This window comes from Lutra lutra, chromosome 1 (assembly GCF_902655055.1).
Source record: "Lutra lutra chromosome 1, mLutLut1.2, whole genome shotgun sequence".
In the NCBI taxonomy this organism is placed as follows: domain Eukaryota; kingdom Metazoa; phylum Chordata; class Mammalia; order Carnivora; family Mustelidae; genus Lutra; species Lutra lutra.
The window spans coordinates 123,116,929-123,142,081 of NC_062278.1; the positions used below are offsets into that span (position 1 = coordinate 123,116,929).

General features: G+C 50.0%; 1 protein-coding gene across 1 annotated transcript in view; it reads left to right on the plus strand.

Annotated features, from left to right (window-relative positions):
- The first annotated feature begins 691 nt into the window (after nt 1-691).
- SEMA5B (semaphorin 5B) overlaps nt 692-25,153 on the plus strand; it is a 37,878-nt gene continuing 13,416 nt past the window's right edge. The window contains exons 1-8 of the mRNA XM_047735279.1: nt 692-901; nt 6,165-6,264; nt 9,343-9,388; nt 19,682-19,744; nt 20,118-20,216; nt 20,962-21,175; nt 21,843-22,128; nt 24,452-24,587. Of these exons, the coding sequence (XP_047591235.1) occupies nt 748-901; nt 6,165-6,264; nt 9,343-9,388; nt 19,682-19,744; nt 20,118-20,216; nt 20,962-21,175; nt 21,843-22,128; nt 24,452-24,587 (1,098 nt within the window). The 5' untranslated portion in view covers nt 692-747. The remainder of the gene's footprint in view (nt 902-6,164; nt 6,265-9,342; nt 9,389-19,681; nt 19,745-20,117; nt 20,217-20,961; nt 21,176-21,842; nt 22,129-24,451; nt 24,588-25,153) is intronic.

The window sequence follows — 25,153 nt, forward strand, 5'->3', positions numbered from 1 at the left end:
CGGATCCCTAGGAATTATTTATGTATTAGGAATATTAGCCCTTTGTCTGTATTGCAAATATTTTTTCCTGTTTGTCACTTGCCTTTTTGATTTTGCTTGGTATTCACTTTTGGGGGAGGGGGGCCATGCAGAAGTTTGGGGTTTTATGTAGTTAAATTTGTCGATCTTTTCTTTAACAGCTTTTGGATTTTGAGTCATGGTTCTCTATTCCAAGGTTATAAAGAATTCTGCCCACATTTTCTTCTAGTATTTTTATGATTTTATTCTTAACGACTAAATCTTGTATCCAGTTGGAATTTTTCCTCGTTACAAGGTGTGGATTATGGATCCAAATTTATCTTTTTACGAATGGCTACCCTCTTGTCCCAGCTCCACTTATTAAAACCCCTAGATACCACCTTTATCATGAAAACTAATTTTAAGCCATTTGGGATCATAATAGAAAAAGCTCTGTAATTTGTCAGTTTTATCCAGAATACCATTACAAGGGAAATTAGCTCTCAAGATATGATCTATTAACTTTGTGTTACAAGGCTGAGGTAAACTGTAAGTCACATAAGTAAAATATAAATTTATTTATGCCGACAAACAAACAGAGCCCGGGGGGACGGCTCACAACCTTGGAGAAAGCGGGGAGAAGTGAGCGCTGCTGAGGGAGCGCGTGGTGAGATTCAATATATTTGCCTTGCAGATCTTCCCCTCCTGCCTCCGGGAGCTAGGACTGCTAGGACTGCGGAGGGGCCCACCATGGTGTTCCTGGGACCCCTGGCTATTATCCTGTTGCCGCCCAGCCTCACATTGCTGGTGTTTCACCTGTCCAGCTCCCAGGATGTCGCCCCTGAGCCCAGCAGTGAGCCGCAGCTGTGCAGCCTGAGGGAACACCCCACTGTGGCCTTTGCAGGTGAGAACCGCTTCCCACTCACTCCTGTTTCAAGATGCCTGGTTCTAGAAGGACTTAGGTCTGGATTTGGTAGGGTCTCCAGTTCTCAGAAGTCCCGGATGTCCCCCCTTGGGGATAGATGTAAGAAGGATGGGCAGCCATGAGCTGGAGGGCTCTGATTTGAGTCTCCAGACTGTTTGTTTAAGCTTTCATCCATGTTCACCAGGAGGAGGAGGGCCCATTTCTCTGGGATCCCTGTTAGAAGCAGGGGTGTGTGTGCCCTGGTTGGAGTGGGCAAGGGTTCTTTGGCTATTTCAGTTCTAGCTCTTCTGGAAGCATGAGCTCTGTTTTGTAGCTCCCCTGGGAGGCAGAATGAAGATAACTCACTGCTTAGGAAGTGCTGGAGCTCTCTGGAAGCTTCCTGCTGCTCTAAGACAGTTGCAGGGACTGCTGTCTTCGGGGCCCTGGGAACCCACAGGGACGGGGGCTTGATGACTAATAACTCCCTTTGCCTGTCAAGGGAGGGCATGAGATGTCCTATTAAAGTGTTTCGCAGACTGGGATTTGTGAATCGCTGGACATTTTCTGAGGAGTCTATAAATTCTCAGTAAAAGTTTCTAAAATGAATATACATGTATTCAATGATAATCTAAATCCCAAACAAAACACAAATACCAGAACATCCCAGACGTCCTTCCATAACCTGGTGGCCAGTGTGGGGCTCCCCGGTGGGGCCACGATCACATCGACCCTTCCAGAACCATCACCTGCGTGGCAGCTCATGCTGGAATCTGCGGACGTAACTTGAAGGGGTCCCCAGGTTCATAAGTCTAATAAACAAACACCTGCCCTATTTCCACATCACAATGATCCTAACAGGGAGGCAGGGCAAGGATGGTCGATCTCCTTTAACAACTTGGAACACTGAAAAAAATAAAATAAAAATAAAATAAAATTAAGATGTTAAAAAAAAAACCCCAATTCAATCTTTTCCAACTTAAAAAAAAAAAAAACCCAAAACAAATGGGAGGGCTGAGGTATAGAGTTTGGAGAGCTTTGTCTGAGGCAGGACTTAAGGGCGGGCATCCAAAGGCTCTTCCAGCCCCCATGGGGGAGTGACCGGCGCTCCTTCAGGGCCCCTGGGCAGGAGGATGAGAAGCCGTCCTCTGGGATTCCACACAGCTAGTCAAGGGGGGCAAGATGGAAACTGGAGCAGAAAAATAAATGCAAGAGTCTGAGGCTGGCATGGGATTTGGGGGGTGGGATGGGTTGGGGGGTGGCAAAGTGGGGGAGGCTGGGGTGGTTTAGAAGTGTGGGATTCCCAGCTGTGGGCTGACTCCTGTCTGGGGGGAGGAGAATCTGCAGCTGTCTTCTCAGTGCTGTCTTGTTTGAGCTGGGATCCAAGGCTTTGAAGGCTTAAGTGGATTAAAGTAAATTAGCAGTGTCCTTAAGCCTACAAAACACGCGTACACTCTCAGACTTCTGATGGCTCCGAGTTCTGGTGCCTGTCACTGAAGGGAAGGACCAAGTAGGGGACAGAAAGGGTGGGATCCCGAGGGCTGTCCTCTTGTTGGACGCCCTGTGGCAGCTCCAGATGGACCATTTCCTCTCAGGGGCCTTGCTGGGGTACATAGTTGGCCTGACTAATTCTGGGGGCAGGGACAATGGAAGGAGAGCATGGGAATTTCTGGCCCCCCCACCCCCACCAGGCTGGTCTATACCTGTACTGGAGCCAACTGGGGAGGGAGTGGTAGAAGATGTGTTCCTCGAGTGCCTGGCTTCCTTGTCACCCTTTTTTTTTTTCCTTGACACCATTTTTAATCTGCAGGTGTATATCACTTGAATGAAACTAACTTTCCGCCTACCCTCTTTCTGAATGGAGAAATGAGGCTCCAGCTGACATAGAGTAACTAAGGAATCCCCTTCCCCCCAGCAAGCAGAGATGGTCCATCATCTAGACTGACAGCCCAGGAGAGAAGCATGTGTCTGCTTCTCCCCCCCACCCCACTCCCCTCAACCTTCCTGGCCTGCCCTCCACCCACCCAGTTCTCTACTCTGACGACTTTGTTTATCCATTCACCAAATTTTTTATTGAGCTCTACTTGACACCAGGGGCAAGTAGAGCTGGGTGCTGTGGGACATCAGGGGAGTGAGAGTCCCCTTTGGGTACTCGAATACCTCTTGTTCCTTACAGGTCACTCCCTTTGGTTCCCCAGAGCGATTGGTCCTGGACCAGGACTGGATTTTTCATCTCCTCGCATCTTTTAGTACCGCTGAGCACACACGAGGGACTCAACTCGTGTTGGGTGACTGACTGTGTTCTGGGTGATGCCACGTCCCAGAGAAGTTGCCACACGACCAAGCCCAGTGCCAACCCCCAGCTCCCAGGATCCCCTCAGATGTTACATTTTATTTCTGACTGATCAGTAGGCTTCCAGCCCTGTAGCTGTGAGTTCCCTTCTCCCCTGACACCTGGCTGATCTGTGAGTAACCCCTAAATGCCCTAGAGGAACTGCCAGTTGCAGAAACCTGACAGGCATTTTTCCATTTCGTAAGGTTAAATTTTCTCCTATGGGTTTCTTTTAAGGGGGGCCACCTGTGTTTATCTTTGGCCTGCACATCCTTCTTTCTGCCAGAGCATGGAATTTCTAGGAGGCAGGGAGAAGCCAGTATGGAGTTAACACTGACAGTGGTTAATCCACAAAGTGGGTAATTGAATTGACTATAATTAAAATCACAGGCGCGTCATAGAGAATGTCATTTTTCTCTTAAAGTCACCGTCCAAAGCCTTCACTGCACACGGAGCTCAGAACGTGCTTGGTGTTTTAAAGACAGCCTTCCCTCTGGTCCTGTTTGCCTGTTTAATAAGAGGAAGCTGGCTCCCTTCCCGAGACAGCTCCCCCAGCATCATCGTGCTGCACCCGCTGCATCTCTCTCCCCTCGCCCCTTTCCCCTTCTTGCCCTTGTCAGGGGGTCCCTCTGGGGCCGGGGGAGAGGGACAGAAACTGAAAGGGGCTGCCACACTCCACTCCTATCGCTGCCCCTTCCTCCCATTGCCAGCCACCCCGCCTCCTGCTCTGAATTGTCTTCCCTTCCCTACCCCCCACCCCAGGAAAGGGCCTGAGTGGAGACCAGGCTGAGAAGTCCCCAGACAGAGTTCTTCTGGCTTGCTGCACACTAATCACACTACCTCCTCCCCTGTTCAGCTGCCCACACCTGGAAGATCCCCATCGGAGGGGAAGAGGAGAACTGAATGAAGTGTGACCCAGTTGCTACTGTTGGGGAGCATGCAGTCTGATGGGGACAGGCAAAACCCTCGTATTCCCCCCCTGCACACACAGAAAACAGACTTGAGCACATTTAGAGCAACAAAAACATACAGTGTGAGTAAACCAGACAAGGTAGAGAGAATATGGAACAAAATAAACTCAGGGTGGGGAGATTACAATCCAGGAAGTCTTCCTGGAAGAGGAGGACCCTTGGCTTAGTCTCTAAGGTAGTATACTATCTGCCAGGATTTTTGAGGGTGGCCCTGAGGTCTACTAAAAACCCAGCCCACCAGACTCCCAATCTACTCCTTACACCGGTATTGCTCAGATGGCGTTGCAAATTCATGACGATCCTGGCTAACCTGCAGTCACCTGCTGAGGGCCGAGGCAGACCCAAGGGGTTTGCTACATTTTGCTGCAGAGTTTCTTTCTTCCTCTCTCTTTTTTTTTTAATCATGCATATCACAGTTTTCTGAAAAACATCCAGCTCACAAAACCTCGCGTTCTCCAGGGAGCGATTAAGTGTTTGCCTATCGTGCAGAAATGAAGGGCTGCTTTTACTCTGTAGTGGAGGATAATGAGCAATGATTTATTTCCCCTGGATTACACACACACACACACACACACACACACACACACACACACACTCCTCTGGACCTTCTGTGAGCCAGTTGCTAATGCACTGTGAGGAGACAGCACAGGGTCTCACATTTCCCCCTCATCTTCATCCCCATTGACATAAAAGTTCTCTGCCCCATGGCCTGCTCATTGTTGGCCAGGTCCCTCCCCCCACCCCATGAGGCCAGGGCTGAGGGGAGCTGTTAAGGGACTGTGGACCCGGATAGGAGAGGGGGCTCTCCAGTGGGAGGGTAAGATGGAAGTTGAGCTAGGCACTGTGCCCCAGGCATACCCTCCTCAGATGACTGCCCATCCATCCAGAGGGCTGTGAAGTCTCTGCCCACCCCCCAGTCCCCTGGTGGGCTTTGGCCTTCTTGGAGACAGGACTCAAGACTGACCACACACGTCCCTGTTATTCCCACTTCCATGGAGTCTTGTCCAAAAACTTGATTCTTCATATACAGAAGGGAGTGAATTACTCATGCATTCACTAGACTCCTTTCAGGCACTGGGCAGAACCTACAGATCTAAGAAGCAAGATCCTCCCTACCTCCCAGAGAAAACAACGGGACTAGACCCCCCAACAAGATGGGGACTTTGATGGCAGTAAAGTAGAGACCTTACTCTGGCTTGGAGGAGTCAGGGAAGGCTTCTCGGAGGAGGTGTAATGGTGATGGGGGTGAATAGGACTGTTCCATTGAGGAAGCACAGAGGGGCAAAGGTTTGCAGGCTTCCGTGAAAGAGATCTGCGCAGTGTTCTAGTTTAGTGTGGCTGGGGTGGTTGTTTGAGGGGGATGTAAAAGATGAAGCATCATTCTCTCGGTGGGTCACTAAATAGTTAATGTACCTGGCATTCAAACCGGGAAGGAAGACAGTGAGTGCAGAACCCAAAGGCCTTCCCAGGAATTGCAACTTTTCCTTGAGGCAACTGGGAGCTAGTAAAGGGTTCTAAGGAATCGACTGGCATGAGTGGAAGCCGGGCTAGAGAGGATGCTCTTGGAACCAGTCGAGGCAAGAGACCCTAGTAGCTTGGAATGGGAGTGGGGTACAGAGGGCAAGAGGGATGGATTTCTTAGAGGTGGAACAGTCAGGATTTGTGAGTGTTTTTAAGTGCTGGGAAGGGTCTAACGGGAGTCAAGTATAATTACAGTTTTCCCTTTGGATGGCTAGGGGTTAAGGGGACCCCTTCTCCAAACTTGGGAACACAGCAGGAACAGTGACAACACCCCCACTTCCTGTCCCCCGGCTGGCTGCTCACAGAGGGGGCAGGTGGAACCGAGGTCTCAGGGGTGCCCCTGCTTCATTGCTCCCTGACTTCATGCTGACTTTAGCTCTTCCATTCTGGGGGTGGATGCTGGTACAGCAGTAACCAGAATGGTTGCCTCTACCTCCACCAGATCTGAAGCCATGGGTCTTTAACTTCACCTACCCTGGAGCCCAGGATTTCTCCCAGCTTGCCCTGGATCCCTCCAGGAACCAGCTCATCGTGGGAGCCAGGTAAGGGGGTGTAGGAGGACTGGTGCCACCAGGGGCGGTGTGCTTAGAACTGGGTGGAGGGAATATTATTTGGGATGAGCCCACTATGGGCAGACCCTCTCTTGGGCCCAGGTTCCTTTTCTGTATCTGAATATCTGTCTCCCACAAAAGGAAGCATTAGTTGAAGCAAGGTGGTGGGGAGCAGAGGTGGGAGGTGACCTCTAGACCTCCAGATCTCGGAAAGCCATATTCCTTCATGGTTGGTAGTTACCGAGAGCAAAACACCTGCCGGCCACCTTCTACCCCCTGTCCCTACCCTGCTGCCAGGACTGCCCTGTCCATGTCCTCCCTGGGAGCTCCCTGCAGAAAAGGTGCCCAGGAGCCCCCTGCTGGCTGGCCGGCCGCCTGCACCTGGGATGCCGGACTCAGGCCGCCGGTGTCTCCTGTGAAGCCCTTCACTTCCCTCTGCGCTGCTCATCTTGCTGAACCCCACTGTTCCTGCTCCACGGGGCTCCATGGGGGACTTGTGGACGCATTATGGAGTAGAACAGAAGGACATAGTTCTCACAAAAGCATGGACCATTGACTCTAGAAGGGAAGGGAGCTTAGAGACATTCACTCCAGTGGGTCTCAAAGTGTGGTCCCTGGCGGGCAGGAGCAACAGTCCCTGGGAACTTGTTAGAAATGTAAATTCTTGGGCTCCACCCCAAGCCTTTTGAATCCGAAGTTTGGGGGTGGGGGATCAGCAGTGTGTTTTAGGCAGCCCTCCAGGTGAGTTTGATGACTCTCAGGTTTGAAAACCACTAGTCTAATCCAACTGCCCTTGATTTAAACATGAAGAGGTAAGGGACAGGAGAGAGGGAGGGGAGCTTCCCAAGATCACATGATAAGATGACAAGAGGGTACCACACACGCAGGAGAGCAGCCACAGCATGTAGTAAATGACGCATGTAATAAGTCACTTCATCTTCACATTCGCCTCAGGCAGGGTATTCTGTGATTATCCCCATTATATGGACTGGCACGCTGAGGCTTGGAAGGGTTGGGCCACCCGCCTGCGTTCACTCTGCTCTTTCTCACCCACTCTAGGGGTTTCCCACTCCGTGAGCCTGCCTGTGCCTTCAGAGACAGGGAAAGTCAGGCCTGGACTTGGTCCCTCGCAGCCCTCACAGCAAATCAAGTGTGTCCTCAGTTTCTTCTCCCCCTTTCTTTAGGTCACTTTCCTTCCTCCTTTTCTTCTGCTAGACTTTTCCCCCATTCTTTCTGAGCCCCTGGGTCTCTGGCATTCAGGCTGGGATATTTTTCACTCATGGATACCCTGTCTTATTCCATAAGGGATTTAGGGGCGGGTCAGCCTGCAGAGATCTCTCTCTGTTCTCATCTCCCAGAAGAGCAGACTGCGAGCAATGCTGTGATGAATGATTTTTGATGGGATAATAATTAATAAAGTGATGCAATGCTTCTCCTAATTTTTTAAAGCTCTGAGCAGATGCTGGTGTTCCCTGAGAGCAGAGCCGGAGCCCATCTGTCCTCAGGCCAGGACGGAGGGGGCAGGGAAGTTCTGCAGGGCAGGGACTAGGGAGGTCCAGCAGAGGTCTGGAGCCAAGGTCAATGGGGAGGCCTACCCAGCCCCAGCACAGCAAAGAAGCTAAGTGGAGGCTGGGCCTGGAGCCACAGCTGGGGAAGAGAAGCCCCTAGGCTGAGGTCTCCTTCAGGACCCCGGATTCCTACAGCAGGGCCTCCCTTCTCCTGCTGGCGCACTCCACAGACTTCTCCTCAATTCTCTTCTCAGTACAGCTGAGGTAGGCCAGAGAGTTCTAAAGCAATTATTCCTAAACACTTCAGTAACCAAAAGATGAACGGCCAAAAGAAGACGTTAGAAGGAAAGAAAGAAAATTCTTAGGGAAAACCAAGACTTTACATCTGCTTGATATTAATAAAGCCTCTTAGCACACATCACACCATTCCCCTGTCTCACAGCACTGTGAAATGAGAAAGGCAGGTGTTTGTTTCTCCATTTCCCAGATGCAGACACTGAGGCTCCAAGAGGGTGCCCAGCAGGTAGCCGAGCCGGAATTCTCCCTGCCTCTGCTGAGGGGTCTGCTCAGTGAGCCTGCGGTCACTTTTGTGTGGCACGCTGACCAGTGGCCCTGCCCCCCTCCATGTCTGTGATCAGTCATAGCTCCAAAGTCCATGCAAAGCGATGTCCCTGGTGCCCACTGCTCACTTCTTTTTTGCTCTGTGGAATGTTCTAGTATCTGGATACACCACAGTGTATTGACCCGTTCACCCGCTGAAAGGCCTCTTGGTTGCTTCCAAGTGTGGGCAATTGTGAATCAAGGTGTGCAGGCTTCTGTGTGGACATGTTTCCTTATTTAAGGTTTTTGAGCAGCAGGCTGATGGGATGAAAACAGCGTTTGGGGTCGATGAGGCTGGCAGCGCTGTGTGGCTGGGTGGTGTGGGACAGGAATCGGGAGGGGACGGATGTGGTGATCTGGGCAAGAGGATTCACGGTGGTCCAGGGAGGTGGCTGTGGGAAGGTCAGATCCAGAGTCCCTGCAGGAGGGACGGCAGGAGATGACAAGGCAGACGGGACTTGGAGGGGCCCAAGGCCCTACGTCTGGAGAGATGGCTGGCCTGTCTGAGGAGCGGAGTGCGTCGGGCTGGAAGGAAGGAGATGGCTCATTAGCAGGAGGTCCATGAGGCTCCCAGTTTAACAGAAGTGGGCTCCCTGGCTGGGAAGATGGTGGTGGGGCTGCTCCCTGGGCCTGCCAGCACTTCCAGGGGGCAGGAACAGTGTGGGCTTTGGGACTAGACAAGTCTGGGTTTTAATCCCAGCTCCTTTGCTTACTGTCTCTGCTACTCGGACCTTGATCCAACCTGTTTCCTCATCTGTAAATGAAGTTTTCTCTCTCTACTCCCGGGGTTGCTGGAAGGTCAAAAGAGCCAGTGGGGGTGAAGCTTTCCCTGGGGTTGGCCTGCCATAGGCCCTCCACACTCTGCACCCACCTCCACATGAAGCAGGAGCCAAGAAGCTGCTTCCTGGGGACCTATCAGCAGAGCCAGCTTGACTTACGATTTCTGTCTCTGTTTTCACAGGAACTACCTCTTCAGACTCAGCCTTGCCAATGTTTCTCTCCTTCAGGTACATTTGCCTCCTTTCTCTTCCCTTCCTTTCCCTTCTCTTCCCTTCCCTTCCCTTCCCTGTGATTTCCCTGGGGTTTGGGAGCTGGGGCTGGGGTAGCAGAGGGAGCAAGATTCAAAATTCAGCCCTTAGGGGCAAAAACAGGAGCCCCATGGGCATGGACTCAGACTGGCTTCCAGGTAACTGGGGGAAGGTAGCTGTAGGTGGGGACATGGCCACATAAATACGGAGACACCCCGGGGCTCCTGCATCATGGAGAGGGGCTGCTGCTGCAGGAGAGAAGGAGCACCTGGGTAGGGATGACCAGCTGGCCCTGTTTGCCTGGGAACAAGGGGTCCCAGGATGCAGGAATTATGGTGCGAAATCTGGGACATTATTGGGCAAACTGGAATGGTTGGTCCTTCTTATTCCTACAGGAAGGTCTGAGTTTTGGCCTCGAGAGTAAGGGTGTCCCTGGTTCCTTTCTTAGCTTGAGTGATCCCATTCTAACGCAGCATTTTCACTGAGCTGTGATTGATTTATTATCTGCTGCCAACAAGGACTCCCCAAGCATAATTCCCTAAGTGCTCTGGGAGGCATTTTAATGGGACTCCTTGATCCAGAACATATATCCCAGATTGAGAAACAGATGCCAAACCACCTCTGCAGAGGCAGAACATTCTAGAAAAAAGTCCATCTCTTCCTCAGTGAAGGAAAAGACTTAGTTCTTGTGTCTGGGAGGCTTGAGTGTTTATTTCATCAGAACTGGGGTGGGGGCGGGCAGGGGCTCTAAGACAAGCAGACTCTGACCTCTAGAGCTCACAGCGTAGCCGAGACAAGATGATGAGTGCCACCTCGGACCTTATTACGGAACGGTTATAGGAGGTGGTCAAGTGCTGGGCTGTTTGGTACAGGATTTCACAGCAAAGGGCATTTGGGGAAGGGGCACCTCCTTGGTGAGCTGTTGTGACATTCTGGTCTGGTTTCTTCCAGCTGCGCCTGGGTGTCTACCCACAGGGGCCACATTGCAGCTGGTTGCCAGAGGGGCGGTGAAATGGAGCGGGAAAGGTGCAACCATCAGAAGGGAAGGGCCCAGAGGACCTAGGACAAATTGAAAGGAAAATGCCATTCGTGCATTTATGGGTCCATCTATCCTTCAGTCCTTACCTTAAGCAGCCAAGCTGCCCTCCATTCATCCACCCACCCACCCAATAAACATTTATTGAGTACCTACTGAAAGCCGAGTCTGGTCTCAGGCACGGTACTAGGCATTTGAGATCCAAAGGCGACCCAGGCTCAGTCACTGGCCTCAGGAATAAGCAGGTGAGATCACAAATGATTCCTTGTCCTGGATGGGGTATCTGTGGCACGGTCCTGGGTCTGGACTACAGCAGCTTCCAGTGGCCTTCCAGCTTGGTAACAAGCAGGCCATCCAGAACTTAGTCACCTTTTGACAGCCACAGAAAGTGAAGCCAAGATGCCAAGCCCAACAGGTCAGGGCCTAGGGAAAGTTGGTGCTGAGGTGGTTGGAAGTGGGGGGAAGGAAGTGGATCCAGGAGCCCTGCCCTGAGCTCAGGAAGTTGGCTTTTTGTTAGGTCCCTAAGGTCTGCAAATGAAGGTCTTCTAGGAGCAGCACTAGAGCAGTAAAGCGGTCAAAGAGAGGAGAAACGGATGCACAGAGATAAAAACGATGCAGTGGGAAGCATGCAGGGCGGGGTGAATGCTAGGTTTAGCGATGGCCCAGAGGCATGAGGAACACATCAGGCTCCGCATGGTCTGCAAAGCTTTCTTGGAAAGCTTCCCTTGGGCTGGAGCTTGAAGGATGGGGGTTTGTCAAGCAACTGAGGGGGGTACACAGAGGTGTGAGATAGCATGGGGTGCTGAGGGGCTCAGTGCTCAGGATCATGGGGTGTGCCTGGAAGAGGGGTGGCAAGTGAGGCCTGGGGAAAGAGAGAGGCCACACTGGAGGGTCTTCGCTGCTGAGCTAAGGAGTCTATATGTTAATTTGAATGCAATGGGGCTCACCAAAGTGTTTTAAGCAGAGAAGTGGCATGACCAGTTTTGGTGTTTAGATCACTTGGCCTGGTGCAGGGAATGGATTAGTGGAAGAGCCAGTTAGGAGGCAACTGCCAGAACCCAAGTGAGTAGTGGGGAAAATGGAACTAAGGCAGTGGAATGGGGATGGAGAGAAAAGAAAGATCTTCAGGGGACAGAAACACACAGGGTCACAACATCAAACGCACCCAGCACAGTCTTCCGCGTGAAGGTGACCCCTGGAGTTGGGGAAGTTAGCAGCCCTGGAGGGCTTAGCCAAAGGCTTGAGCCCCTGTGGTGCCATCTAGGTTTCTGGCTTCCAGAGCTGGGTAGCATAGATCAGGTTGGGAATGGAGCTAGCCTGATTAGTGGCTAGTGGCTAGTGGCTAGCCAGTGGCTAGTGGTTCACCCTTCGCTGCCCACTAGAACCATCAGGAGAGATTTAAAAAACACTGATGCCCTGGTGCCACCCTCAGAAATTCTGACTTGATTGGTCAATGTACAGCTGGGCACTGGGATTTTTTAAATCCTGGATGATTCCAGTATATAGCCAAATTTAGTATCTTTTCTGTAGGTGCTGCCCAGCTGGTTTGGCTTCCCCAGGTGTCCTTGACAGCAGATCCCGGATCCCACACCTGATTAGATGTTGGGACTCTCTGGCTTGCTGGTGAGGCCTGGCATTGGGTTCATCCCTCTCTGTGATGACCTGGCCTCAGCCCTAGGAAGAGACCTTATGCTGGCCCCATAGGCACACTGGGGGCTCACACTAGGGGTGGGGCTCAGCTTCAGCCGTGGCAAATCAACCACAGGTGCACCAGGAATTGGTTTTACCACCTTACCAGGGAGTCTCTTTGGAGCCTGATCTCAGGAGTCCAGAGTGGATTCTCCATGACAGAACTCAGGAGAGGAATAAATACTTTTCATGCCCATATCCCCACTGTAGTGAGTACCTTCTGGCCACAAAGTGGAGAGAGGGAGAGAAGTTGGAGTAAGCTGCATAGCATTGCCTGGAGAGGTTGCGGGGGAACCCCGGCCTCCAATCCCCTGGTCTGTCATCTGGCCTGGTGAACAAGCCCTGACTTTTGACCACAGAAGTCTGACCTCAGCAAGTGCCCTTCCATTGCCCTCTCTGGGGCTTTGGGTCCCTGCTTATAAGCTTTCAGTCTGCAGCATCTGCTATCCAAAGTGGAGCAGACCACTGCCCACAGTAGAGAGGAAGGGCCCAGCAACCCCCCTCCTGCCCGGCTTCCTCTACTCCCCATATGCCCTGGGGGTCCCCATGGCTCTAACTCTCCTTACAGCCAACTGATCACCCCGCTGGCCCCAAGGTAGGATTTAACCAAACTTAAAGCTCCATGCTTTATTGATAGTTTAAATAATTAAAGAAAAATCTAAATACAAACAGTTTATGCAAACCAGCGTCCATTACAAGGACTTCTAAGTACCTGACCCCTATTAAACAATTTATGTAAATGACTATTCCTTCAGGAAAATCGAAATGCTGAGCATGCTAAAGGGAGGAGAGATGCATGAGGCAGCACAGAAGGCGTGTGTGCGCGTGCACGCATGTTTGTACGTGTGCGTGTGCGTGTGTGTGTGTGTGTACTCATGCTTGTGGACAGGGAGGGGAAGTCAAATCACCTCATCTATGGAGGTCATTTATTAGTGTAACTTAAACTGGTTTGGGGGAAGAAAAGGTGACCAGTGGTCCACAGTGTCAGGGGCTGCTGTGTGATGAGCTAACTTGGATTTGTCAATTTTCTGCCCTTTGCTGGAGGGGTTCCAGGGGATGAGTTGACTGGCAGCCTAATTGCAATAGATTTATGACCTTGGGCTGCCAGATGTCCCGAAAGTGCAGAAACGCGGACTGTTCCGCACATACGTGTCAGCACACATATGGGGCTTTGTTCGGCCTTGGCAGTGAAGCTGATTCTGAGCTCTCTTCTAGTTATCGCTATATTCTTCAGCCTCGTCTGGCAGCGATCAAGTTCTTTGAAAACTAACCTCTGCTGAATAGTGGACTTAATGCTCAGAAGATATTTTAATGTTGAGCCATTGTCACTGGCGCCCAAGGGAGGTGCTGAGTCTCTGCAAGGAGTTCTCCAGTTCCTGACCAACTCGTCCATTCTCTCCCATAGCAAAAAACCATGTAGTTACCAGAGATTGCCATACTGGAATTTCTGGGACAGTCCTAGTTTAAAGCTTTATGCATGGCACTTTGCTTGATCATACATGTCTATCTCCACATCTTCACAAAAACCCACTAAAAGGATGGTGAGGAATTTTTAACTGTTCGGATCCACAATGACAGAGAGACATCAATGGAGAAGAGATTAAACACATTTCAGGGAGATGGGACATGGATGGACAGTCACAACTGATTCAGCAGAGCAGAACAGTTTACAGAGGAAAATATGGCAGAGAAGTAAGCTGAACCCCCCGCCCCCGGAAGGGCTCAGAAATTGGGTTGCTAGGTATTGTGGAATGTGAGGATGACGTATAATGATAAGACAGGGAACTAGTTGAAATTGTCTAAATTGAGAGGTTAGAATCCAGGGCTCCTATCCCATCCCACATAGCAGTCCCATCATCCATTTTACCCCTCCCCCAACAAAGGGAGACTAAGACCCTTTCTCTAAAGAGCTAACTGGTGAGTCTCCAAAATTTAAGACTCCAAGAAGGCTAAAGGACACTCATGGGGTATGCAGCTAAAACAGTGTTTCTCTCCTTTCTCTCTTTGTGCAATTATTTATTGAAGAAACCTGGTCATTTACCCTATAGAGTTTTCTACAGTCTGGATTTTGCTGATTGCCATGCAAGTGGTACATTGTAACATGTTCCTCTATTCTCTGTATCATCTTTAAATTGATTGCTAGATCTAAAGACTTTATTCAGTTTAGATCGTTGCAAGATTACTAACTTTGTAGATATTATTGTGTGCTTTTTTTAGGACACACAGAGTATTCTGTTTTTTTCAATGTTAGCAGCCATTGATGATTGTTTCCCAGATCCATTAATTCTGCAGATGTTACAGTGTATGAGCTGGACTTCTACAAAGAAAAACTTTTCATCTCCTATTTGGTTACTCAACCATAAAGTCCTATAGGAAGCGCAGGATAAATTTTGATATTCTTTATTTACTGCTTTTCAAAGAATTTGCTAGTGTCTGTCAATGATCAGTCTGTCAATGATGATCAGTTAATTTTATTCTTTTCTTATTATTATTACAAACTCAAAATGGCTTTAAACATTGTTGATGTGTTTCAGTCCATTGGAGTTATCTTTCATGACTATCCCATCTCTGCCAGTAGGGAGTCTCTTCATTTTAGTTCCTGGGTCTTCTGACATCATGGCCCTGGTTGCCTTTGGTTGCATCCTTGCTGTTTGATGTGAGGAGATATTCCAAACTTGCCTTGTTGTACATTTCCTAACCCCAGACCTGGAATCAGCCATTACTCTAAGAGGCCAGTTCCTTTCAGTGGGAAATAGCTAGTGGATTTATTTTTAAATATTAAAAAATAGCCCCAAATCACCAGACCTATCAGGAAAGCCTCTAAAGGGAAGGAGAAAGACCAAAACAAACAAACAAATAGAATTAAGAAAGCTGTAAGAAAGCAGGGACAATAAGAAAAATATAAGAAAACATTTTTTAAAAGGAATTAGAAAAAACGAATTGAATCTTCTGAGATATAAAAATGCTTTGTAAAACAATAAATTAAAAATATGGAAATTTAAAATGTGACTGGAGAAATAAAAGTTGAATCAAAGCAATAAAAGATGAGGTTGAAGAAAAATCTCCCACAAATTAGAACAACAACAACAAAAATAAGTAATGAAGAATAGGAGAGAAATAACAGAAAATTAGAGGATCAACGGACAAAGGCCAACAGTTGACTGCATTAATGAAGTACAAAAAAGGGAACCGAGGAAAAGGTGAGGAAGAAATTAAAAATGAAATTGCATAAGAATATCTGCCAATGCAGAGGACCAGTCTTCACATTGAAAGGGCTGAATGAGTTCCCAAAAGGGACATGCACTAAAGCACGTCAGTGTGAAATTCAGGATATTGTTATGAAAGAGAAGACCCAAAAACCTAGAGTCTAAAGAAAAAGAAAATGGTCACTAGAAAATTTGGGGAGTAAGAATTATATCAAACTTTGGGGCGCCTGGGTGGTTCAGTTGGTTAAGCATCTGACTCTTGATTTTGGCTCAGGTCATGATCTCAGGGTTCTGAGATCCACACCCACGTCTGACTCTGTGCTGAGCATGGAGCCTGCTCAAAATTCTCTCCCTCCCTCTCTATCCCCATCTCCTCAAAAAAAAGAAAAAAAAAAAAGAATTACATCAAACTTCTCATAGCAACACTGGAATCTAAAAGACAATGGAAGAACAAATGTCTTTAAAATTTTGAGTGAAGATTATTTCCAACCTAGAACTCTGTATCACAGCTACCGATCAAGTGTGAAAATAAGATGAATCAGACACGCAAGAATTAAAAAAAAATTAATCTGCCATGGGGAACCTGGCTGGCTCAGCCAGAAGAGCATGGGACTCTTAATCTTGGGGTTGTGAGTTTGAGCCCCATGTTGGGTGTGGAGATTACTTAAATAAATGAATAAATTAAAACTTTAAAAAAATTGATCACTATGTTCCTTTTCTTAGGAAGATACTGGAGATGTATTTCACCAAAATAAGCAAGTAAATCAATAAAATGGGAAACATGGGATTTAGCAAAAAGGAAAGGAGAGAAGGTAAGTCCCGGGATAACAACCAAATAGGAGACCCCAGGAGCAACCAGTGCACACTGGGGCAGGAGGCTGGAGGCTGGGGCAGGAGGGAGAGGACAGGAATGAATGGATGATCAGAACCATTTGTATTTACATGATACAAATGATATTGAAATTTGTAACACCTGTTGAACACTTGGGAAGAAATTAATGGTAAGTACATCGCAAAACAAGCAAATGAAGAAAACCAAGGCAATTATTCAGTCCAGGAAAATAAAAAGTTGGTCAAGAAGGAAACCTCATCAGAATAGACATGATTGCATGGACTCTCAGATGCACATTTTCACATTTTAATGAGTCTGAAATCAGGCCATGTCTTTCTGTGGTGTCTTACAGTCACCGTCAGCCAGACTGTCGTCCTGATTGAGTTGTCCTCGCCTATGCAGGCGTGAACTTGGTCATTATTCTGATAACAGCAACCCATTAACATTTCAGGCCACAAACCATTTTAGGATCATATGAGGAGGGAATATGAGTCCTGATTTTTTGGAAAACTTTCTGTGGACACCTTCTGGTAAGACCAAGAAAGTACCAGCATCCCAACTTACAAAATGGGATCCATAGCTTGGAAGAAAATTCTGGAGACCAGAGTGGAATACCCTTTAAGAATTGCTGCATCCCTGAAGCCCCAGGCAGTTCAAAAACATGATCCTCGAAAACAAGCAAACAAAACAAATGAGCACAGACCACTGAAAAGTGACTCAAAAGAGGCAAACTCTGAATTCAAAAAAGGTTTAAGAATACTTCATTAATCTTGTTTCCATTTTTCTTTTTTGTACACACAAGATTGATAGATGGTAACAATTGTAAGTCTAAATAAGAGCACTTTCAATAAGTTTACATTAAAAATTTAAGTAATAAAGATTTGACTGGCAATATATTTCCTTTCTTGGGATTTCATATTGCAATCAATGGAGTTTTATATTCAGTGAAATCCAGGGTACTGGTTGGTAGTAGTGAACAATTTGTATATATTCATAATAATGCAAATACCAATGTTGATTTTAATTTAAAAATGAATAACTATGTTAACATTTTAAATAGTATTATATAATTACAATGAGAGGATTGGGGAAAAGGGAAATGTATGTGTGCTTTGGGTGGGGGAGAATGGGATGGGTGATTGGGAAAAATCTTTACCTCCATAACAGGAAGTCAGAAGAGAAAGTCTGAGATTGATACATATTTTTGAGAAATTGGATTAAAAAATTAAATTAAAAGAAATTCTATTAAAACATACACATACCCAGAAACAGCTAAAAGCATTGAAAGTAGTTGTCCTTAGGAAATAGGATAGAGGTGGAAGAGGAGTGGGTTGTCGGGTTTTTTTTTTTTTATTATTAATTTTTTCATATCATTTGACTTTTTCAACTCTGTACATCATTACTTGGATATAAATAATTTTTAAAATAAAATAAAAATTTTCAAAATGACTCAAACAAGCCTGTTCTGTGCTGTTATCATTATAAATATACATATCCTTTTCAGGCCATATGTTCTAACTTTGGGCTTGAGAAATGTATTCACTGTGAGCGAGAAGCTGCAGGATGTAACAGAGAGGGCTCAGCTCTGGTGCTAACTGTCTGGATTTGTATCTTAGGTTTGTTGCTAACTGGCTTTGTGACCTTGGGCAAACTGCTCAACCACTCTGAGCTTCATTTTCCTCACCTATAAAATGAGCAAAAGTCTACATGTTTCACTGGCAGTGAGGATCCAAGAGGGAGGTATTGTCAAGTCCGTGGCACAGTGCCTGCCTGGGTGTTCAGCCCAGGGTAACTTGAACTGCTTTTGATGGTGCACAACTGTCCTCCCTACCCACCCAATGGAACTCCCACCCCCTTATGAGCAAGGCCCCTTCGCCCACCAGCTCCCAGACCCCCCCTTCCCCCGCAGTTTCCTGCTGTCTGGAGCTTCAGGCCCAAACCTCTGCAGTATCTGTGGGCCATTGCTCTTGTCGGTCCCTGGGGCCCCCTGAGTTGCTTATTTATGTCCCTCTTTCCTCTCACATCAGGCTCAGCCAGGGAGCTGATGGGGGTCTGAGAATGACAATGGTTCCATTGTTCCTGTCCAGATAAACCCTATGGCTCTGAGGTCAGATGCCAGGGGTCCTTTGCCCTCCAAGGTCTGGGAGCAGAGGTCTGCCTGTGCTCCAGGCCTGGCATGGCAGGAGGAGCCCAGCCTGCTCATAGGGCTGACGGAGGCATGACCAACTTGCCCCCCCCCCGCCCCGCCCGCCCCCACCTCCTGATTCCAGGCTCTGCAGGAGTCAGCCCTCCCTCTGCCCCACAAAGCAGCCGCCTGGGAGCTGTGGGTGGACAGCAGCCTGCTGCTTCCTCTCCCAGCCCCCTTCCCCTCCCACACCCTGGCCCTGGAGCTCTGCAGGCAAGAAGGAGCTTTGTGAGAAATTAAAAGCAGGTTGGCTTTGTTGTTGTTGTTGTTTCCTGTTAGGATAGAAGGCCTGCTTGCTCCAGGCTCCCTCTCCCAGGGCGGGTAGGCAGTTCACGTTTATCCATGTGACCCAGAAATCTATAAGGAGCCCCACTCCAGGGCTGGTGGCGTTGCTGGGACAGGGAGGGTAGCGTTCCTCCTGCCGCTGTTCTTCAGAGGCTGGGAGGGATGTGAGAGAGTAGAGACAGAATGGGTGAAGAGGAAGGGGGGTTCCTAGGTGGAACCGCCCTCTCCTAATGCCAAGAATACTGGGGAACACAAGTCCCTGAGCGAAAGCCCCATCCCCAAGCACCCCATGGTGCACCCCACGACAGAGCAGGGGTCATGCTACAAGGGAAGCAGGCAGCACAGAGTCGGGGAAGGGGGAGCAATTATGAAACGGGGAGCCTGAGGTTCTGAGACAGTGGGATGAAGAGAAAAAACACACAGAGCCTCTGAATCAAGAACCTGGGTTCCAATCCCTGCTCTACCACATGGCAGCAGCAAGTCACACAGAATCAGAGTTTCTTTACCTGTTAAGGAAAAACAAAACAAAACAAAACACTTTGTAGGATAATAGTGGGAAAATGAAATAGGTCTGTCTTTAAGGTTTGCAAATCTAGCCTTTCCTCCCTTCCCGCCTCCTACCCATTTGAGGGCCATCTGGCCCATAAGGGAGGCACATTTTCCATCTCCTACTCTGGGTCTGGGGTGGTCCTGAAGGTCCTCCTTGGCCACTTCCAGCTCTCTGGCTGGCCTGGGGGAGGAAAGAGGGGGAGGTCCTAGGACAGAGCTGCCTGAGGATGGTTCAGCATGAAGACATTGTTACTGCAGGCCTCCCTGACCCAAGTGGGGGCGGTGTTGGACTGAGGGGACGTCCTCCTTAAGGTCTCTGTGTAAGGAGATCTGGCAGCCCTCTGAGTTCACATGGATGTAGTGAGGGGGACCCTTACCCCACTGGCTGTCCTTGACCCTTTCCCAGCTCCGGTCCTCTCCCAACCCCGCCTGCTGCCTGCCACGGCGGTGAGCGGCACAGCCGTGTGATGTCTGTGTGCTCCTCCCACAGGCCACAGAGTGGGCCTCCAACGAGGACACGCGCCGCTCCTGCCAAAGCAAAGGGAAGACCGAGGTAGGTGGCTCTGGGGGTCCAGGGGCCTGACTTAAAGTTGGCGGGAGGCTTAACGGAGGGGCACCATGTGGGGACAGGGCCGCCTGCGGAGAGGCCCAGCCTGGAGGAGTGTGTGTGGTGGGGGTGTTCTGGGGGCAGTTAAGGAGGCAGCACTGAGCATGGGAGCAGGCACTGGTGGAGCGGGCTGACCTGGGGGCAGAGGTGTGAGAGGAGGGGAGGTCCACAGAGGCAACCTGAACTTCAGAGCAGGGTGCATAAGGGGCAGAGGGGAGTGTTCTCAGATGTCTGTGGTGCAGTGGCGTGAAAGAAGGACAGCCAGGCCCACATGGGGTGCACGGGTCCCTCTCTTACTTCTCTATCCCGGTTGCTTTAGGAGGAGTGTCAGAACTACGTGCGAGTCCTGATTGTCACTGGCCGGAAAGTGTTCATGTGCGGGACCAATGCCTTTTCCCCCGTGTGCTCCAGCAGACAGGTGGGGCCCCCTCGGGGTAAGGCAGACTCAGGAGGTCACGGAGGGGTGCCTGGGTGGCTCAGTCATTTGGCTCAGGATCGTGGTCCTGAGCTCACGGGCTTGAGCCCTGCTTCAGGCTCCCTGCTAAGCAGGGAGCCTGCTTCTCCCTCTTCTTCTGCCTGCCGCTCCCCCTGCTTGTGCTTGCAGCACGCGTGCTCTCTCTCTTTCTGTCAAATAAATAAATAAAATATTTAAAAAATAAAAACAGTAAAGAGGGCATGGAGAGATTCTGTCACCCAGGCACCACAAAGCGTTGGAGTGGGGTTGCCAAATTTAGTAAGAACAAAAAACCCCAAAACAAAAAAAGAATGCCCACTTAAATTTAATTTCAGATAAACAGCAAATTATATTTTAGCTTAAGTATATCCCATGCAAACTTTGGGACATACTTATGCTAAACAGTAATTCATCAAAATTCAAATTTAACTGGGTCTACTATATTTTGTCAGTCAACCTCACCTTGGAGGGTCCTGACTTGGGGGTGGGGCAGGGAACAGAGGCCGAAGGAGCTCCTGGCACAACCTTCTCCCTCCATGATGGCGGCTTTCTCAGAGGGACGATGGTGGTGGTGGGGAGTAAGGAAGAGGTTGGAGACAGGGAGATCAGGGACCCAGGAAGAAGCAAACTCTGGGGCTCGGGGGGGAGGGGAGAACATGCAGTCCCTGGGTCTCAGGGAAAAGTGCCCCTATCTCCCCATCGTCCCCAGGTGGGGAACCTCAGCCGGACCATAGAGAAGATCAATGGTGTGGCCCGCTGCCCCTACGATCCGCGCCACAACTCCACAGCTGTCATCTCCTCTCAGGGGGAGCTCTATGCGGCCACCGTCATTGACTTCTCAGGTCGGGACCCCGCCATCTACCGCAGCCTGGGCAGCAGGCCACCACTTCGCACGGCCCAGTATAATTCCAAGTGGCTCAATGGTAAGGGGGCGCAGGCCCAGGGGTGGGGGGATCTCCTGCCAGCCAGCCTGCCCTGACCCCTTTTGATCCTCGTCCCTGCCCGCCTCTGAAAGGGATCACACCTCCTCCCTCGAGATGCCCAGAATTGGGCCAATGTTTGGCCAAGGACAGTAGTAAATTGGAGATGGACTTCAGATGAAATCACAGGTGTACCCAGAACAAATGGAGGGGATGATATGAGGGCTGAGGAGGAGTTGGGAATTCATTAGGAGAAAGGGTTATAGGAAAGAACAGATTAGGAGATGGCAGTAGGAGTTTCCTTTCCCTTGGAGTTGAATTCCTGCTTCTCCACTGACTGGCTGTGTGGCCTTGAGCACATACTTGACCTCTCTCTGCCATAATGTTCTCATCCGTAATCAGAGGATAATCATAGTACTTACCTCATAGGTTGTTAAGAGGATCATATAAAGTACTTACAATAATGTCTGGTGTGCAGTGAGGGCTCAGTAGCTCATTTTAACTATTATTATAACTTCGTAGTGGAGGTGGGAACAGGGTTAGCTAGAGCGCCCTGGTCCCCCAACTGTCCAAGGGTGTCAGGATGCCCATCTGGGAAAACGGAAGTCAACTCTGTCCCCTTCCTCCCCACTGGCCTGACCTACCCCTTTGCTCCTCTTCTGCCCCACAGAGCCAAACTTCGTGGCAGCCTATGATATAGGGCTGTTTGCATACTTTTTCCTGCGGGAAAATGCGGTGGAGCACGACTGTGGACGCACTGTGTACTCCCGGGTGGCCCGAGTGTGCAAGAACGACGTGGGGGGCCGCTTCCTGCTGGAGGACACGTGGACCACGTTCATGAAGGCCCGGCTCAACTGCTCCCGCCCAGGAGAGGTCCCCTTCTACTACAACGAGCTGCAAAGTGCCTTCCACCTTCCTGAGCAGGACCTCATCTACGGGGTCTTCACCACCAACGTGTGAGTCCCCAGCCCGCTGCCATCCCTTCTCCACCTCGCGGACCAGTGGGGTCGGGCATGTCCCTCTCTCTGGGCCTCTGTTTCTCCTTCTATAAAGTGGGGAGTGCAACAGTGCTCCACCCGGTCTTTGGGGTGAACTTGCTCCCAGATCCTACACTCCTCCCTTGCTGTGGCTTGCTGCCTTTGGAGGGGGAAGCACTTTTTCTGAATTGTTGAAGGGCAGGCTGAGGCCAGATCTGAAGAAAGTAAGTGGAGCTGGATTATGTCTCCGTGCAGGAAGAAATTGCTGGGGGAGAAAGGAAAATGGCCTGCTTTGGATGAGGGGATAGCAGCCCTGGGAGGGTCCAGGAGCAGCCCCCTATGGGCAAGCTCAGAGAGAATTCTTTCTGGTCCCTTCCAACCTCAAGACTCCACCATCCTGCTAAACCTAAGCAGCAGAGTCTTTTGGCAGTCTTGCCAGCACTGGGAGACACAGGCTGGGACTTGGAGCCCCTTTTGTTTCCTGGGTGTAAGGAAGGGTAGCCCTCATGGAGATCACGAGGCCCTCCTGGCCTCATCCCCTTCTGTGTAAAGTCTGACCCAGTCAGGTGATTGTCACGTACAGAGTGCTGAACAGGCAGCAGAGACCGAGGAACACGTTTGTCGTACAGAACTCGGTGTGGGATTCTTGGTGAGGACCTCGGAAACATGTGAGCCTAGAGTGCCGTGTGCTTACCCTGGGCCCCCAGTAGCAGGTACTGGAGGAGGGCCAGGCTAGCTACAGGAAGCATAGTCTGAGGGGATGGACAAGGATGAGGGTAAAACTGGGAAACAGGAGCAGAGAGCCCATCCAAGGCGGGGGGACACCCAGGCATCGCAGTCCATGCAGGCCATGAGCCAACAGCCAGGAATTAGTGACCAGTCCGGCAGTTGGCACCAGAAAGGGGACAGCCATGAGGCAGGAGCAGGAGCTGCTGGAGAGGCATGGGGAGAAAGTGATGGCATTGGCATGGATTGGAAATAGTTTCTGTATTGTGTGCCTTCTCCATGCCAGGTGCCCTGTCACAAGCAGGGGTACCAGTGAGCAAAAGCAGAGCTGGCTCTGCCCTTAAGGGACTTACCTTCTAGAAATGGGAGTTATTAAACATCCAGTTTTAACTGTGATCAATGCTACAAAGGGAAAGGCAGTGTTCCGGGAAGTCTCTGCCAGTGTGGAGGGAGGGATGGTGATCAGGGAGGGCTTCCTGGAGGAAGTGCCATTTACAGGATGAATGGGAATTAACTAGGGGAGAGGACCATTTCAGCCCAAGGGAACAACATACACAGAGCTTTGGAGTGGGAAGACAGAAATGTCAGGAACTTAGTGGAGACCAGTGTGGCAGGAGCCTGGAGGGCAAGGAAGAGGAGAAGCAGGAAGGAGGCTGAGGGGCTGGGACGGGAAGAATTATGTCCTTACAGACTGCTTCAGGGTTTTGGTCTTTATTCTAAGAGCAAGGAGAAATTATTGAAGGGCTTGAAGCCGGCCAGAGACTAGCTTGGATACATATTTTGAAATGTTCACCGTGGCTGCTGTGTGGAGAATGGATTCCAGCAGACTGGACAGGCTGTAGTAAGGGTAGCCATGAGATCAGCACAGCAAGCCACGGAGGTGATGGGGGTGCTGAGGCAAGGCAGAAAGGGCAGGGAGGATAATGGACACCTTTGGGAGAGGGAATAAATGCAGAGAACAGAACTGGAAACATTTGTTGGCATGTTATGGGTTCTGTGACCTGTTCACATCGGACTCCCAGAAACACCTGATCCTGGGACTGAACGGGTCTCATGAGGCTGTCCAGCCCACGCTGGGATGGGCAGCAGCAGGAATCAGTGGTTTGATAACCAGCTTGAAAAGTCAAATAAAATGAAGAAAGCAGAATAGAATGGAATCAAAAGAGTGGAGTACAATGCATTTGGTAAGGGTATTGTTTCATGAAAGTGTTTTACAGATGTGTGTGCTCGGGTGCATGTTGTAATGGGACATATTTCTGACAGTGGGCTCCAGACTAAATGTCTGAAAAACACTAACTTTATCTGACCCACCCACTGGAGAAGGGAAAGGGGTGAGGAGGTAGCACAGAATTCTCCCCAAGGGCTTCTCCTCAGGGGGCCTTTCCCAGGGTTTCCAGAGTACGAGGACTGCGTGCCCTCCTTCTGTGACACCGCGTGGTGTGCAGAGCGCCGGGCTTGTGCTAGGTCCTCAGCAGGCCTAGGAGCGGTGCCATGTCATGCCTGGACGACCACCTGTGGGGTTTAAGGCACCAATGCCCGCAGGGAGGGCAGCATCCCACCACCTCTTGCCTTTCAGAAACAGCATTGCGGCTTCTGCTGTCTGCGCCTTCAACCTCAGCGCCATCTCCCAGGCTTTTAATGGCCCATTTCGCTACCAGGAGAACCCCAGGGCTGCCTGGCTCCCCATCGCTAACCCCATCCCCAACTTCCAGGTACAGCTTCTCCTCCCCTTTCCCTCTCCTCACAGAGCAGCTTTCCCTAGATAACCAGCCCCCAGCTGATTCCCAGCTGCTTGGTACAAACCCCGACCCATCCGTGCTGGTCTGCGCCCATCTGTGGGGTCTGCGAAGATTCCCTAACACGGTGGAGTGAGAGCGGGAGAGTGGGTGGCATGCAGAGCAAGGGAGCATGCTCTGAGCGATCTCTGAATGTGACTTCACACCTCCAGGGAGACTCAATGTAAGGAACTAGGGGAGCACTCACAAGCTGTCTGGTCAGAACTGGGGGATTTTTAGCTGGAGTTTGCTTGCAGTCTACCCAGCCTGGGTACTATTTCCTGGAGAGTCTGAGTGCCAGGAGTGGTCAAGGCCCAGCCATGGGTGATGGAAACATCCCTAGTGCTATGATGGAGAAGAGGAAAGAGCCATGAGGCAAAGGAAGCTACTGATGGTTAACTTTGGAATCCATCCAACTTCTTGCCCACCGGGCAGTATGGAGTATGGGAAGACCTCAAGCTTTGCAGTGGGATCATCCTGACGGATGGGTCAAGTCACCCAAC